We start from the raw sequence: 17,467 nt of genomic DNA on the forward strand, positions 1-17,467 counted from the left end.
GCATATATGGGCTTTCTTTTTCCTTGCTGGAATTCACACAGCATCAGCATAAGATCAAAAGCATCTATTTGTTCAGTGCCTTTACGTTTTCATGCCTGAAATAAACACTGCATGATAGAACAGATCAGATCCTAGAACTGTATTCCCAGTCATCACCACAAGCAGTGTAAAATCATGGGATCAGTCAAGTAAGTCACAGAATGATAGAATGGTTTGGGTTGGAGGGGACTTTAAAGATCATCTAATTCCAAACCCCCTGCCATGGCAGGGACACCTTTCATAGACCAGACTGCTCACAGCCCCATCCACCCTGGCCTTGAACACTGCCAGGCACCCCACAACTTCTCTGGGCAAGAGAAGTCAAACTTAAGGAAAGTCTCCCTTCGTGATGAAAGGAAACTGAACATACTTAGGTGTATTTTACAGTTCCAGTTATGGCCACATTCTGGAATGAAGAAACAACTTAAAAGATTGTCAAAAAATATGTATTGGGAAAGGAATCACAATTGAAAGTACTTGTTTGAAATAGTTTGATTAAAGTACCTCTCAGAGGTAAGATCAAACAGCTGAATTTTATGTAAATGTGCAGTTAGGTACTAGAAATATTAGGACCAAATACAAGCTATGCTAGCAAATTTTAAAAATTCTTGAAACAGTGATGTAATACTGGTTGATGATGTTTTCAGACCTTATTTCCTTTCTCTTGCAAATTTGTCTCATCATAAGATAGACAATGCAGACAGTCTTCTCTGTTTCTCTCTCACTCTTGTTTCTCCCTCCACGTGTACAGTTATGGAGCATTAAACTGTCGATTTTTCATCTGTTGCAGAACACAGGAGATCTACAAGGTTCCATAAACACGGATGTCTGCAGTTTTAACTCTGTGATACAAAGAGATGAAGAAGAATCCAAAATGATGGACACATTATAGTACTTTTAAGCCTGAGGCCAAGTACTCTTTCATTTCCCCTTTGGTTTTTTTTCCCAAAGAAACAAACATGGCTATTTTCTTGACACTTATTTTTCTGGGTACTGCACTTTATTTTTTTGTGTCAGATTTTTGTTGTTTTTATTTCGTTTGAGGGGGAGGGACTTTGAAGGGTGAGTAATTAAGAAAAACTTGTAATATTGTTTGAAATGTGCTGCTAGGTTTTTAGTTGTCCTTGAAGAGCAGGGTTCTTACATTGCCGAATGTGAAACTGGATGTGTTTTCTGCTACTAACCTTGCCTTTCATGATTTTTGAAATTAAACATCTGCACAAATACAATGTTTACAAGAAGCGGCAGATTCTTGTTAGAATCTGCTATTGTCTTACTACAGATGTGGATATGTTTTACTCTGAATATTGGAGATTGCAACTGTATTCATGCTACCTTGCTGACAGTATAAGCTCTCAAATTTGGTTATCACTAATAGCAATAAATCAGTATCTGGTATCAGTATTTCTGATCTGAATGGATTAGATTAAAACACTGGCTTTCTACCTCTACTAAGGGAAATTAAATGTTATATTGTACTTTCATTAAACATAACTTGGTTTAATCCTAAGACATAAGCAACACTTGTTTACAAATGAGTGCTGGGTTGTATGATTTCTGAGAGTCAGACTCTCTTCTTGCTTATCTGGCTGACTTCAGATTCTTCTTTTAAAACCAAATCTTGTGGTAGAAGTAATTGATAAAGGGAACTTGAGGTACAAGGGTTAGGCTAAGACCTCAGTTTAAACAAAAAGATTTGTCATGCAGTGTTTGAAAGGTACTTCATATGCTACTAAACCAAAGTGGGTTTTTGACATGATCAACTCAAGCAAAGTGGAAAACCATTAAAGGCTTCTTGTTTGAGAAGCTGGAAATCCAAATACTTTTTCTAGACAAGGCCTTCCACAGAACCTTGCACTCCAAAACTCTACTGTGCTTTTCTATCTTGCTGCTGTTACAGCAGGTCTGTCCATAAAAATGTATACTGCAATGGGAAGAGTAGTGAAGACAGCTTATGCCTCAGATAATGCTGTCAGTACACACTCTCCAGCCTTTACTGAAATATTCTGATTTTACCTAAGGTCTGGAAGGCATACTGATTTCAAAAGTTCAGTGATGACAGCCTACTCCAGTTTTTAGTTCAGGCAAAACAACCCCAGGCAGTGCCACAGGCTGAGGCAGAGTGGCAGGAAAACTGCCCACAGGAAAAGGACCTGGGGGTGCTGGTGACAGCAGCTGAACATGAGCCAGGGTGTGCCCAGGTGGCCAAGAAGGCCAGTGGCATCCTGGCCTGTACCAGCAACAGTGTGGCCAGCAGGACCAGGGCAGGGATGTCCCCCTGTACTCAGTACTGGTGAGGCCACAACTCTAATCCTGTGTTCAGTTTTGGGCCTTTTACTCCAAGAAGGACATGGAGATGCTGGAGGAGCATGTCTAAGAAGGGCAGTGGAGCTGGGAAAGGGTCTGGAGCACAGTCCTGTGAGGAGTGACTGAGGGAGCTGGGGTTGTTTAGCCTGGAGAAAAAGAGGCTCAGGGGGACCTTATCACTCTCTACAGCTGCCTGAAAGGAGGGTGTAGCCAGGTGGGAGTTGGCCTCTTCTCCCAGACAACCAGGGACAGGACAAGAGGAAATGGCCTCATGCTGTGCCAGGGGAGGTTCAGGCTGGACATCAGGAGATCTTTCTTCACTGAAAGGATTGTCAAGCTTTGGAAATGGGCTGCCCATGGAGGTGGTGGAGTAACCATCCCTGGAAGTGTTCAAGAAATGACTGGACATAGCACCTAGTGCTGTGGGTTATTTGACAGGCTGGTGATGGTCAGAGTTTGAACTCAATGATTTTGGAAATTTTTTCCAACCTTAATGATTCTATGATTCTGTGAAATAGAATCCAGTGATTTTCAGCTTTGCCTACAGCCAAGATATGGAAATGTCTAAATCTGGAGAATGTACTAGAGTATTAGTACCAACACAATAGAGATCCACTCAGAAGTAGCTTTTCATATGACTTCTGCTCTCTAGCCGCCTTTTGCAGACAGACTGAAGAGAGCAAGGAGCACTTCTGTCCCACATGCAGAGTAGAGATAAAAATTACAAATTTCTACTGAATCTGGTTAAGTTTGACAGATACTCCAGAAAGGATAAGTAAACGCTGCCTTCTCCTTAATAGTTAACTATTAAGGGAAACTTAAAGGAAAACTAGTAACTTCAGGTTGTTTTTTAACTGAATGTTGTATGCAGGGGTATTTAGGGAAATGTAGTACAGTGACTTGCAACTGCTACCCTTAGCAGTAGAGCCATTGATCTAGCAACTGTTATACAGTAGAAGTTATTTTTTAAGTTTCTAAGGGGATAAAACTGGATGGTGCAGGTGTCAAATAATGAGATTCCCTCCCCCTGCTCCTTCTGGCTCACTGAAATTTATATATGCTGGCAAAAAAAAAATTTCACTGTTTTTTATTGAAATCAAAATGCAAAAATACAAGCAGGAAGTCAGGGTTTCTCACTGTAATATGTAAACATTTCCTCAAGAGGACAGTAGAAGTGGTCAGCCTTCTTGGCAAGCTTTCTTTAGATGAAAGGAAGACCGGCTGTAGTGATAGCTGCTGCTCATATTGTTCATTTATAGTAATGGGAAAACTTTACAAATTCTACAGAGACCATCTCTTTTTTAGACTCAAATGTGTCTCAATATTCATAATGCTAAAACTGGGTGTGCCGATTCCAAGGTATGTCAACACCCCAGCTCTGTAGCTGTTGACAGTCACTGCTAAAGGAGATTGGAATCTGCATTACTAGGACACAGCTACTTCAGACATTACCTAGACGTAGTTGTTTGTTCCTCAGGTTTTGCTGACTCTTAAAATTCCCAATCTGATGAACATTAAAAAAAGGCTGGGTGTATTCACTGAAAAATAGCAATGGCTGCAGTACCTGGGCTGTTAAAAAGTGTGGACTGTGGAAGTTTGTCTTTCCAGTTATCTAACGAATAAACACAAGAGCTGGTCAAAGACAAGAATCTCATGAAAAACAGTCCAATTGCTACAATAAAAATTGCTACAGGAATATGCCAATGTTAATATTTTGACCACTGGAAGTCCTGGCACTGGCATCAGTGAGTGTTTTTAAAGATAGTAGAGAAGACACATTCGCTGGTCAAGATCATCTAGCTACAGGTTTACCAGATTACACTTAATCTGTTATCTGCTGTCTTTTTCCTGATAAAGTCTTACAGGGTCACACAAAGACAGAGGCTTTACCAAACGTGTTACACATCATTGCAACTCTGTTTCCATGCCTGCAAGATAGTTGCTCTGAGGGCAAAGTACAAACATACTTGTTTAGGTAATTTTCCCTGGTACTAAGTGTAACTTAAGGTGAGCAAAATCAACTCACGTCTGTGCAAGCAAACATATAAGAAGCTAACTCTTCCATAAGATCAATTTTCATACACACCTGCTCTGGTCTGAAATGGCTGTTTGCAGACCAGTGGTCATGGTTCTTCGCAGCTTCTGGCTAGCTCCAGCTAGGCACATGTTCAAGAAATGTGCTTTCATGTCCTTATCATTGCTTCATTTACTGACTGAGGAAATAGTCAATGTGCTTTCTAATTAAGCTGTATTCTGAAATGTGTTTCCTTCACCAGTCAATATTTGCAAATGTATTTTCCAAATAATAGACACAAGAGTACCTGGTTTTGTTAAAGACAGTTATTGTATTTTTAAAATTAGGTATATTTAATATAAAAAAATACAGCATTAAAGTGATAACCACAGGCAACAAAATTTTACCATAATGTAAGTTAAGGACAACATTGGACTTTAATTATTGATGAGTCTGGTAACTATGTGGACAAATTCTTGATTGCTGAGTCTCATGTAATCAGGAGTGAGCTATGACAGATGAGCAGAAGTTTGACCTATTTTCACCTGGGAATGGCAGCATCTTTCTGGCTCACATCTGGCAACCTGGTTTGAAGGAAAGCATAGATATGTGGCCAGATCTTATTGGTTTCTGTTCCAGAAAAGGATTTCAATAACCCTTTTTTCCTAAGGAAGAAAAAGAAGAAAACATTACAGATGTCAAATTGTTTAATTGTTCCTCCACCTCACTTGAAGATTACCCTGGCAGGAGTGTGAAAATATGCATGTGGTGTAACATCAAGAACGGCTGTGGCATTGGAAATGCAGGCTGGACATTCATTACTCTGTTCCTCAAACAACTGGCTATTGGCCACATCAGAACATAAAACTGATGGCTGTCTGCAGAGCACTTAATCACAAATAGGGTAAAGATAAGTCGCAATGTTATCACATAGCACGTGGTGTACAGCTGTCGTCCAGATGACTGTGACTAACCCAGGTGTTGTAAAGTTGCACCTCATGGATCATAGAATGTGCATCAGGACAAGCAAGATAACCAGGCACATGTAAGTTATTCTGAATTAATTGTAGGAGCTTGTTTTTTCTGTCAAGTACGTTATTATCAGTAATAACAACAGTTTAGGCCTCTTATCTTGCTGTGGTGCTCTGAGGCATTTTCACCTCAGAAATCTAACAAAATTAGGAATATTGTTGTCAATCTAGAAAAACTTCTTTAAAATCTGACCACACCAAAGATGGAGCTTCTAGTTTTCTGCTCAACAGTCCTGGAAGAACACAATTAAGGGTGGTGAATATGGAAATATAGAAAGGGTGGTCACTTCACTGATGTTGTCAAGAGTCTGATTTCTTTGTCTAGGCAAGGTAAAATTAAAGCTCTACATGGTGACCTACTAATATCTGTATATTAGCAGTGTGATACTTGCAGCTTTACCTTAAGAGAACCATTGTGTATAATTTTGAATCTTAAAAAAACTAGTAATTTGTTGTCACTCCACACTGCAAATGATAATTCTGAATTAGCTGCTTATTCCTGAAGGGTCTTGCTAGCTGGGTCCAATCACAGTCCTGTTCTTAGAACAGCCACATTTAAATCCTCATTTACAGCTTCTGCATTTGTGTATCACTTCTTGACCCCTTGCACTTGTTAGTAGGGCTTCTACTTACACATCCAGAAAAAAAAATACTGTAAATTCTTGCAAAAAAAGGGAACTGTCTCTGTTACCTTCCCACCAGAGCTGTTGTTGGTTGGAACAGTGCTATGATGTATTGAATAATGCATAGCATTCTTTATAAAGCTAAATATGGCTGGCTGCAGTGACAGGCTATTTTACCACACAGGGTCCAGAAGGTCTCGTGCAACGGTGGAAAACCATACTCATTCTACTGAGCTGGTTTCTTACTGAGTTAATGAAAGCTACACAGCTACTCACAGCATGCTCACTGTTGTGGTATAATATATTCTGTAACTGGAGAGATCTGTTCCTCACTGTGCTAATGCATAGTAATACTTTAGAATGTGGAAGGACAGATTTTACTACTTACCGATAATATTCTAGAACAGGTTTTGTTTGTGCATCATAAGCCTGCAGCCTCTTGCTGACAGTCTCTGGCTTGTCATCATCACGCTGAACAAGTGGCTCCCCAGTAATGTCATCAATGCCCTAATCATGGTTAAAAACAAACACTGGAGTATATTTCTTACTTCTGTTTAAGCATGTTTTGTGTGATTTTCTATTTAAATTATGATCAATTTCCACTTAATCAGGGTGTAGATTTCTGCTTATAAAGAGATAGGCTCCTGCCTGTGTTCTTATCTTGAATGTAATTTCTTGACTTTCCGGTAAAACAGTCTGTAGTTAAAAATATTTTCTCAGTATTGCCAATGACCATTAGATCATAAGTAATGTGACTAATTTGTCCTCTGGAGCATTCGTGGAATATGGGGAATATGTAGAAAAAACCCTCATGTACAAGGGAAAACAATATTGTTGGCAATACATTCCTGTATAACAGGAGATAAGAGACCAACTGGACCTTCATTTGACAATACTAAAATGGGCAAAGGAGTTAATGGCCTTTGATTTTAAGTTGCAAAATGGAAGAGTTAGCATTTAGCAACAGCTGTACAAAAAAATTGCGTAAGAGTCAGCTGGAGCTTTCCCTACAGAGGTAGGGACCTAATGTGTGAACTTTTGTTCCTACTAAGTAAGTAAACATTTTGCACGTCTGTTAAGACAAAAGAGACAACCATATTTCACCTGTTTAGTTCTATTTCATGTTTTCACTTAAATATTGCAGTCCACTGTGTTGTGGTAAGCCTGCTAATTAGTGAAAAATAAAGCAGTTCCCAGTAGCAAAGCTCTGGCATCCGAAGCCTACTCTTTGATAAGTCGGATAATTCTTTGTTCTATCTTGCCTGTGCTCTTCCACAATTGAAAATAACCATGATTTTAAACACTTTGTTTTAAACAAAACAAAGACAATTTTTCAGTTGCACACTTCCAGTGCTTACCTGGTATTTCAATATTTGCCTCTTTTCCTGCAACACTGAAATCCAAAAACTACAGGGCCTGCTGTGCTTCTGATGTTACTTAATAGAGTTTCCAGGTGAAATGTGATGCCACAACAGCTAAGTTATTTGGACTTAAAGATGAAATCCAGTTTAAGCTGAGTTGCACTAAAGCAAGTTCTTGTTCTTAAAAAAAATTAAGGTAACAATGTACAGTCTTTATCTTCAAATTCCTCTTTAGGAGATCTCAAGCCATAAGCTGTTAAATCTGTTGAAAACCTTCCCTGACTTGAAAGTTTCTACATCAAGTTTTGCAGTACAGCAGCTCTTCCCATGAAACTATCAATCCTGGTTAAATATAAACACAGGAAAAGCATGATGGATTCCTCTGACAGATGATTTGGTGTTTCCTATATGTAAAGGATGACTCCTCTAGAGGAGGGAAAAGAAAGCTACATTTTGAACTGTACAGGCTGCAAACAGGCTTAGACCATGCCCAGATCCTGTGCCAGTGTGCAATGCAGACAGTATTCCAGATCAGCGAACAGCTTTAACAAGAGCTTACAAAACACCATGGCATTCTGCTCTGCAGGGGACAAATATGTTGTCCACCAGCTTGAGGTTCTACCAGGTCACTACACTCATACCCGCAGTGTGTTATCAGAAAGATTCTGTGCTCCCAAGAAACAAAATGGGCCTTTTCCTTCTGACCTGCTGAAACAGTATTTTACTGCAGCTAGCAAAAGCAATGCAGCACTTTTTTAGTGCCAACACCAATGCATATTGCTTACCTGCACTTTGGGAGGACTGAATTCAAGATTATAGACTCTGCCACTGGCAGGGTGGATCCAGCGTGCTGTGAGCCGACACTTTATGGTCTCAAATGGCACATCTAGGTCAATCACAGTATCTATGTGACATTCTTTGTCAAGGGCTTCTGCCTGAGCAACTGTTCTGGGGAAACCTTTTTAAAAGAAACAACTTCATAAAATTCGAAAAGGAGAGTTATAGCAAAAATTAGTTGGATTGAGTCATTAGAGAAAATAATTGTTAGATAGAAAAAAAAAACCAGAATCATTGTCATATTGTATAAAGACTGAAGAGACAGATTTTTCAGTGTGTCATGGCATTTAAAGTTGTTAAACGCCTCCCAGCTTTCATTTCTTCATTTCAGTTAATCATCTTCACAAAAGTGCAACAATAATTGCAGAAAGACCCCATATTCATATGTACCACATTCCACTACACTGCATAAAAGCACTGTATACACATTTAGAATAATAAAGGCTCCAGTGAAAAGTTTCAGTCAGAAGTCTGAACGACCTAGAAACATTTGTGACATCTCTTACTTTCATAGCTGTGTGGGTCTGGCTTAAGATGGTGGCCATTACAAACCCACTCTATTCAGTCACAGTAAGTGAAATGTATTTACCAGAGGCGTCCAGGACTTAGAAGGGTTCTAAAAGTTTTAGTATATCAAACTGTTCTCAGATATGATGACTGTGAGAATACTCAGGCTGATTAGGAACCTGTCTCTTCACTTTAAAGATGCTGCATTTTGCCCCATGAACTCTGTGGCTCCCTACTCTATGGCTTGAACTTAGGAGGGGTGTAGTGGGAACAAAACAAGAGAGCCAAAGTCTCCACAAAGTATTTAAAATGAAAAATTGAGCACAAGACCTTCAGTGGTCAAAGCTCCTGCAGAACATGCTATTGCATCCTATATTCACTGGAACAATGCCACCCCTCAAAAAGCTCTAGCATAGTCTCAGTGTTCTTCAGTAGCTTGTAATTTGCATCATGCTGTACAAGTAAACTTCATAAAGGCAAGTACCAATATGTACAAACTTAAGAAACACTTGCATAACGTTGGTTGATCTGTCCATTGCATGAGTAAGGAAAAGTGTTACAAAAAGACAGAGTTAATAAACTCAGACCAAGTGCTTGCTTGTGCATTAAGTCTCTTGCACCTAGTTTGCATCACGGCCATGAGCTGCCCTCATCCTATTTCTCACACATTCACATTATCTCATGGAAGTGCTTCTAAATGTTAAGAGCAGAGGAAGAGGCAGGTCTTCAACACTGCTGTTGCACACTGTTACTATTAGCAAGCCACCATGCTTGCTATTCAAGAACTGTGGTTCATTCTTACTATTAGCAGCCACCACGCTTCTAAGTTATGCAGCTGCAAAATGAGTTTGCTCTGGACTGAGTAATGAGAAAATTCCTCAACAAATTGAAGTGTCTTTACAGAAGCATTTCATTGAAATTGAACAGCATTTTCTACGTACAGTGTTTTCTCAATACAGAAAAAGATCTGCAAGATGTGATGAATTATGAAAATTCCAGGAACACAGAGCTCTAAATTATACAGCACATAAGTCTAAATGGATTATACCCACAGACACACACAGCTAAGACTGCTATGTCTGCTATGACTCTAGAAGCCACCAACCTATCTTAAGGCAGTAAACAGGTATTTGGCTAAGTGAACATACAAGCAGTTCAGAATTGAGCTAGCTGACCCCATCTATTTGTTCTGCATTGCAGTTACCAAACTAAAGATTTCAGGTTAACATATTTCAACAGAACAGTGTTGTTCCTGCAAAGTCCATTATGCCAGAGCTATCCCCAGTGCAATTCACTGTGTCTCATTACAAATGCTGATGCAGACAAAATTTCTGCTCCAAAAGTTTAAAGGCAGGAGCATGTTAACATGCAACAGAAATTGATCTATTCTCGTATGGTCTCAATACAATCATCCTGCTGAGAGGTGCCAGTGGGCACAGCTGTACTGCTGCACATCCAGATCCACAAGACTGGAACTATGTCTACGTTGGACCTGGAACTAAAGGAAAAAAAAAACAGTATCTGCAGTTTGTTGCTTTATTGTTTAGGTTTCATTGTGCTGTTCAGTGTGGGAATGAAGCCTTTATCTCAGGGAGGAACCCAACTGTGACGAAAGCCACCAGAACAGATCACTGTATGTAGGAGCAACTATAATAAAGCACTAAGGGACAGCGATCACTGTGGACTTTTCACTCCCTCTAAATAAAATGCCTCATCAATAACTTTCTAGTTTTAACTACTGAGACAGGTTGGGACTAGAGTCTGACGAAACACGCATCCAGCCTAGACACTATTTTTGCGGTATGCATCCAACTGTAGTCCCATGGGCTGGAATAACAAGAGCCATCCAGTTCATGAAGACAGCAGCAAATGCATTTTCTCTCTAACTGTGAATGCTGAAGCAATGATCTTACACTGCAGAACTGTGAAACAGTTCACTCTGGAGAACAGAATCAAACAGCAAATGAAGGACACCTTTTAGGGCATTTGAGCAATGGTTTTTATTACACTCCACACTGCTACAGTACTTTTCCATGCTTACCCTGTTACTGCATCACATGCCTACCTTCCTATTTAAATAATTCCAAAGCCCAATCCTTCAAAAATTTTCTGTTTCCTAAGGACTTTAATAAGAAAAGGCTTTAAAAAAGAAACTTCTCAATGCATATTTCAAAGGGGAAATACCATATAAATTATCATAAAAAATACCAGAATTGCCAGAAATTTTACTGAGGTGTTGAACTATCCTTTTCAACATGAGTTAAATATCCCTGTAATGTTCTGAAGGCAGGATGCACCCAAAGCATATTTCAGCCAAAGAAACTGGGGCAGACTATCTGCTGAAAGTTTTACAACAAGCTGGCAGCAAGCAACCAAAGCAGTTCCAAGTTTTCCAGAGCAGATTTTCTCTCCATGTGTAGTGACATCCAGCATGCTAACTTACCATCCAATAGCCAGTTGTACCGGTCTAGACCTTTCAGCTCATTCAGCATTAGTTGTGTCATGATGTCATCTGGAATAAGCTGCCCTTGATCAATGTAGGACTTGGCAAGGATTCCCACTTCTGCGAAAGTGAGAGAAGTTGCATTACACTATCTCTGACCCCCAGCAAGTGAAAAAAATCCCACAAGCCTGTAAAAAAAGTTGTTTTGATCAGGTTGACACAGAAAAGTTGTAAAGAAGACAGACAGCATGCTTGCCTGTCTTAAAAAAATGGACGATCAGCTAGGATCTGACCCTGCAAATATTTATCAGATTAATTTGATCCATCTGTAGTTTCACAGATTGTAACAGGACAAAACACACCTCTATCCTCACATCCTCTGAGTAAGTTTACTAGTATGGATTCATAATATTAAGTTCCAAAAACTAAAATGAGGAGAGGCCATTAGGCACGAGTCTTCAAAATAGGAAATATAAAGAATATAAATTTATTAAGATATCAGCCCTCAGACTTCTGAAAAGAAAGTTATTTTCTCAGCTTAGTGGCTGGTTTCTAACTTATGCTTAGGCTTCATTACAAAGATAAATGCTTTTGGCATTTAAGAAAGCAGTCTGCAGTGGGGCACACTTGCCAGATATGTATTTTTATGATTACTAGAATTACAAGAGGATGTTTATAGATATTGTATACTATTTATGGGAACACACAGACACTAGTATTTTCCCATTGAACTGCCTAACCTTTCATACCAGTCATTTATCCCACTGGTTCAGAAAAATTCCATCTATGCATCATAGTTCCAGATATCACACAACACTATTATATGCACTACTATAGGCAGTAGCATGCTGTAGTTCACCCAAATCATGGGTATAGCCAAGAAGAAACTCGGTTGCCTGGGTTATGTCCTAGGAACAAAGTTTCTATATCTTCCATTTATAAAACAATTACCCAATTATGTTAAGTCACCCAGAAGAGCAGCTAGACTGGTTTCGTTGTGAATCTGCAGAAGCCTTTATTTGCAGTCAGTTCAGATCTAGTTACAGAAAACTAAACAGAAGAGAAAATGGGGTGGGCTGGCATACCCACACAAGCTATGACCATTTTCAGCAGAAAACAATGACAAATGTCAGTCCCATCACTCAGTGCACTGAATGTGCAACAGGACAGAGGCCCTTCCTCAGATGAGGCAACTGAAAAGCAATACTTGTCCTCAAACAATAGCTTTGGTGATGAGAAAAAAAAAAAAAAGCACTAAAGGAGAAATTTCCCCTTGCTGCCTGTTCCCTGTTCACATCTGTAGTCAGGCTTTGAAAAGTACAAAGACCATTTAGAAATAGGCACTATGCACCTTGGCCAGACTTCAAATAATGCTCACTATGTGGAAAAGAGTCAGTCAGTGGTGTCTGAGTCCTCCAGCACATCACAAACTGGAAAGAAGGTGACCGTCTGCCTGGTTACAAAGTGTCTCTTCTTTTCACTACCTCTCTTCTTCATACCTCTTTTATTATTCTAGTGTGCTTTGAACCATGTACCCGGCAAAAGTAGGTTGGGAGGAGGAATAAATCACATCTAGATAGTTTAATGTGCACTTGATGCTTGGCTCTGCTACTGATTTATGTTGCTCTAGCCACAATGATCTAAAAACCTGTGCCAGGCAAGGTTCACAGGGAACGATTCTAACTTTCTTTGGCAAGATTCATGGATTTCTAGGTCCAGAGAGGTTTAGAATATGGCAAACTATTTTTAGACCAGCAGAGCTTGAAAAATGCTGACTTTTGGCCCTCTCTGCAGAACTCAGGTCAGTTAGAAAATCACTATTACAGAAGGAAAAAAATAGGCACAACTGTACCCAAATAGTCATATATAAGGACAAAAGGTTGGTATACTAGACCATAACTTTTTTTTCACCCCTGCTGTTGGGAGTGGGATTTCATGGGGTTTTATGTAGGTTTTATTTAGTTCTGGGTTTTTTCAGGTTGGGTCTGAAACCACTACAGGCATGGTAGTCTTCAAAATTACAGGTAATACAGATTTCTTTCCTTTCCAGGTGATGACAGATATCCATTTTCTATGGTTTTACTGAAGATTGGCACATTCTAACCATCTTACAGCAACTAAGCTCTAGCCATAATCAGACAATAATTACCTTAGCATTAGAGAGGTGGTCACAGACTCTCCACTCTCCCATAGAACATGATAATAACTGCAAATTTTCAACAGGACTTTTCAACAGTGTCCATTTTCACAAGAAAACAAATGCAAAATTTGCACTGTATAACTACTATTAACCATATCTAATTTTCCAAGGGCTTTAACTGCCCATCTAAGTGTAACATACTTCCCAAAGACTTGGAAATTGCAGGACACTTCTATTGTGATCAAAACTCGTGAATCTTTGCCTTGACTGAACTTATCAAGGCTCTCTGAGTTGCCTCTCAGTTGTTCTCCTGTTTCCAGTGTACTACCTAGTCCTGCTACCTCATACATCATCTCAACCCTCTGGAAACCATTTCTGCAACTAGTGACTGATTTTCAATGAAATTGCAATAGTTTCATCTGGGTTTACTTGAACAAGAAACTCTGTATGAGATTCTGGTAAATTCTGCTCTAGCTAATTTAGAGCAAACTTCACCTCTAAACCATCCACTGACTTCTTTCCTCATAGTCTGCATTTTAACGTGACTGCTAAACTTCCATTTCACACCTTTGCTCTCCTTCACAGTCTTTCATCTGTCCAACCCACCTAGAATTCTTTGCGTAATCACTTCTCTCTCCATCACTTCAGGCTCCTTTCTCAATTCAAGCAGTATGATATTTCCACTTGCAATTTCCTCTTCTCACACAACCTTCAGCTTGGTTCTGGTGCTCTATGGTCTTGTACAAAACCTAAAGTATTTAGCAAACATTGAAAACCTCAAAGCACTTGGTAAAATAACATATTTCCTTCGTTTTTTGGAATGGTGTCCACTAGGTCCTACACTGAAAGTCCATAACAGAAGTTTTGTGACCCCCTGCAAATAAAAACTTATGATTGTGCAACCAAATAGAAATAGCATGAATATGATCAGATATGTCTGTGCAGGTGTGCTCCTAGCAAATTCTTAACTTATGGATATCAACTACAGTACAGTTAGTCACTGTACCAAAGTCATTACCCTTACTGAGTAAACAGAATTTCTGTGAAGACAGGTGCAAATCATGTAACAATTGTTTTCAAAATAGAGATAAATTTTCACCTTCAAACATGCTTATGAGTATTCCAAAACTAAGACTGCCAGTTACCTAAGCATAATACTACAGTGATACTCACAAGTGAATGTAGTACTTTACAGCTTGAAGTTGCTGGAAATAATAACACTCTCACTTCATCATGTGCAGCCTGAGATGGCTCTTACAAGGTTTTTCACCCCACCACATAGAAAAGCAGATGTGGAAGTCAGGAGGGAACCCTCCATCATTGCAAAAATCCACCAGAGAGAGGGACTGTGGCATCTCAACTGAAGCCAGAGGACAAGCTAGGACTATACAGCAAGAATAATTAATATCTTTACCTAGTATAAGCACAGACCATGCTGAAACCTAAGCATGATATGAACTGGTAAGACAATAATAATTTTTTAGGCTATGCAATTTGAAAATTTTGCCCATTATTTTTTTTTGAAAGCACCACTATGTTATGCCTACCAGCTCAGGACTAGGCCTAAGTTTGGAATTAACAATTAACAATTCTAAGTGCCTCTACTTCTAGCTATCAAATGAATACCTGAAAAGATCTGATTGTCCAAAACTCCTCCTCTTGCCCTGTCTGTTAAAAAATGTGAATATTTTTCCCTTTTAAGATGCTTCCAGCTGGAAAAACCATAAGAAACCATCAGAGCTATTAGAAACACCTACAAAAAGCACCAAGACAAGGAAAAAAGTAGGTGAAACAAAACTCGGATAACGGGATAATTCCAGATAACCCCGTTCACCTTTTTCCTGAAGAGGCTGGCAAGTGACAGCTCGTGGAGGATCCACGGCTGCAGATACGAGGCCCACTTCAGTGGCCTCTGGACTCCAGAAGAGCTCTCTGAAGATATCCAACCTCTGTCTGCGTGGGAGGGGCACACAGAGGTGGGACTGGGAGGCAGCAAACCCCCTCAAAGAAGTGCCCTCTCTTCTTGGAGGGCGAAGGGAGGGAAGGAGGGGTTGGGGGCAGGAGCGTGTGTCCCTTCCCCGGAGCGGGGCTGTGTCACGCGGGAGCTCCCGCCGGGCTGCGTGGGGACCGTTCTCGCGGGGCGGGGACGGGAACAGGGGTCGTCGTCGCCGCGCACACATCCGCACCCCCGTCCCCATTCCCACCTGTCTTCTTCTGCATGTTGTCCCTCAGCAGGTCGCCGCTGGAGAGGTGCTTCACGCCGAAGTGCTTGATAATCCGAGCGGAGACGGTGCCTTTCCCGGAGCCCGGCGGCCCCATGATGACGGCGCGCAGCAGCGGCGGCACCACCATGCTGCTCCCGCTGCTCCTGCCCCTCCTGCCGCGGGCGGGCAGGGGCGCGGGAGGAGCGCCGCCTTCCCGGGGAGCGCCGCCTCGCACCGGCGGGGGGCCCCGGCCCGTCCTCCCAGGGAAAGGCAGTGGCAGCTTCTCCGGCTGTCAATCAGAGGCAGGAAGGAAAGATCCTTTACGTAAATGCACGGGAGGAGGGAGGGATAAATGAATAATGATAATAAAAAGATAACTAGAGCACATTGCATCTCAGAAGGTCGCATCAGACGGCGTTCAGGCATCACTGTTCAAACCGGCCCTGACCAGCTGCCCCACACCCCTCTGCCCAGGAGGCCCGTTTTGGCTGCTCCCCGAGCCGTCAGCCCCTGCCCCCTCCCCGCCCCTCCTCCCCCCCCCCCCCCCCCCCCAAGTCATAGAATCGCTTAGTTTGAAAAAGACCTTAAGGGTCACCGAGCCAAATACGTAATCCAACTTTGCCAGTCCACCCCTAAATCATGCCACAAATTGATACAAGTCCACCTTTTAAATATCCCCAGGAATGGTGACTCCACCACTTCCCTGAACTATCACAAGTATTTCCCAAACCGAGCTGGGACATGGCTCCTTACCTGGCTGTCACCTGATGACGGCTTGGCTACTGACACGTCCCATTGCAGCCACTGCCCAGCCCAGGTGCCCTGAGGCTGTGGCTGACTTTGCTGAGCTCATCCACCCCCATGCAGCAGCCCTGCTCTTGCTGATCTCTCACAAACAAGCTCTCACTGCCTGGCAGCAGGCAGCTGCTTTCGTAACGAGCTGTGCCTGAGTTTTGTTTAATGCGAACAGCTGCAGGTTGTCCTTGTTCTGAGTACTGTTCTTCCAAACACCCAGAGGTCCTTTCCCACAGATACGATTCAGTGATTTTCAGCTACAGCAGAACACAATGTTTTGGCCAAAACAGAAGATTGTCCCATTTCCTGAGTGTTCACTGACGTGTCCACAGAAGGAGAAGTGAGCCTTCCTCCTAAAGGTTCTGGAGACGCTGATGCATCTCAACCACTGTACCAGACGGGCCACAGTGAAAAAGTGAGCAGAAAGTAGAGCTACAGCCAAAACATTAATGAAATTCAGATTCCTGTTTTTAAACTCCGTTTCATTTCAACAGTTTTACATTGAAACAAGTAAAGCCACTAGAAAATATTCAAACGGTTGTTTGGTACTTTGGAACAGTAAGGAAATGGGAATATAGCCCCAAAACTCCCTAGTCAACAAAATAAATTGCCTTAACCATTAAGTATGAAGGCACTGGCTTAGCACATAGAGTTCTATGAGCATAAAGTTCACTACATTGAGAAATGTGAACCTTCATAAATGAACCTAGTAATACCTCTATTCCAGATTGTAGTAGTCAGAAACAGTGAAACATTCAGGGCTCCAGCAGTGTTCCCAGGCAACAACTCAGTCTGCCAAAGCACCACAGTCTTAAACAAAATTTGGCAACAAAAGGCATTTGAATGTTGGAAGCCACACTATTTGTTTTAAGCTTCACAGTTCAGCGATTTCTGAATGGCAGAAGTTCACAAAAAGTGATGATAAATCTTCCTAAAGCAAATACATGGGAAAATGGAAGGTATTAGATGAAATACATATCCAGCAAATAAGACTTTCAGAGAGATAATTGATGTCCAATGCCACCATGTATAAAAAGCAGCAATAATTTATCTCCCTGTTAAAAGAGAAGCCTAAGGTTCAGCCTCTCTACAGGCACTACTGAGCAGCTCAGAACTCCAGACAGGAATACTAAGACAATCCCTTTGTTAAAGACTGTTTAGAAACC

The 17,467-nt window shown here is 41.0% G+C and overlaps 2 protein-coding genes across 5 annotated transcripts in view; one reads left to right on the top strand and one right to left on the bottom strand.

Annotated features, from left to right (window-relative positions):
• The window catches only part of CDC37L1 (cell division cycle 37 like 1, HSP90 cochaperone), a 15,436-nt gene extending 13,993 nt beyond the window's left edge, over positions 1 to 1,443 (top strand). The window contains exon 7 of the mRNA XM_069002216.1: positions 830 to 1,443. Within this exon, the coding sequence (XP_068858317.1) occupies positions 830 to 931 (102 nt within the window). The 3' untranslated portion in view covers positions 932 to 1,443. The remainder of the gene's footprint in view (positions 1 to 829) is intronic.
• AK3 (adenylate kinase 3) overlaps positions 1 to 16,553 on the bottom strand; it is an 18,171-nt gene extending 1,618 nt beyond the window's left edge. Inside the window, exons 1-6 of one of the 4 annotated variants that reach the window (XM_069002219.1) lie at positions 16,260 to 16,553; positions 15,507 to 15,795; positions 11,163 to 11,282; positions 8,161 to 8,333; positions 6,403 to 6,521; positions 4,433 to 5,025 (exon numbers count right to left, since the gene is read on the bottom strand). In XM_069002219.1, coding sequence (XP_068858320.1) covers positions 4,902 to 5,025; positions 6,403 to 6,521; positions 8,161 to 8,333; positions 11,163 to 11,282; positions 15,507 to 15,654 — 684 coding nt within the window. In that variant the 5' untranslated portion in view covers positions 15,655 to 15,795; positions 16,260 to 16,553 and the 3' untranslated portion in view covers positions 4,433 to 4,901. Of the gene's footprint in view, positions 1 to 4,432; positions 5,026 to 6,402; positions 6,522 to 8,160; positions 8,334 to 11,162; positions 11,283 to 13,908; positions 14,036 to 15,136; positions 15,271 to 15,506; positions 15,798 to 16,259 lie in introns of those variants that run through there. The other 3 variants (XM_069002220.1, XM_069002218.1, XM_069002221.1) reach the window with 3 other exon arrangements.
• Positions 16,554 to 17,467: the final 914 nt, after the last annotated feature.

Source organism: Aphelocoma coerulescens (genome assembly GCF_041296385.1).
Source record: "Aphelocoma coerulescens isolate FSJ_1873_10779 chromosome Z unlocalized genomic scaffold, UR_Acoe_1.0 ChrZ, whole genome shotgun sequence".
Taxonomy (NCBI): Eukaryota; Metazoa; Chordata; class Aves; order Passeriformes; family Corvidae; genus Aphelocoma; species Aphelocoma coerulescens.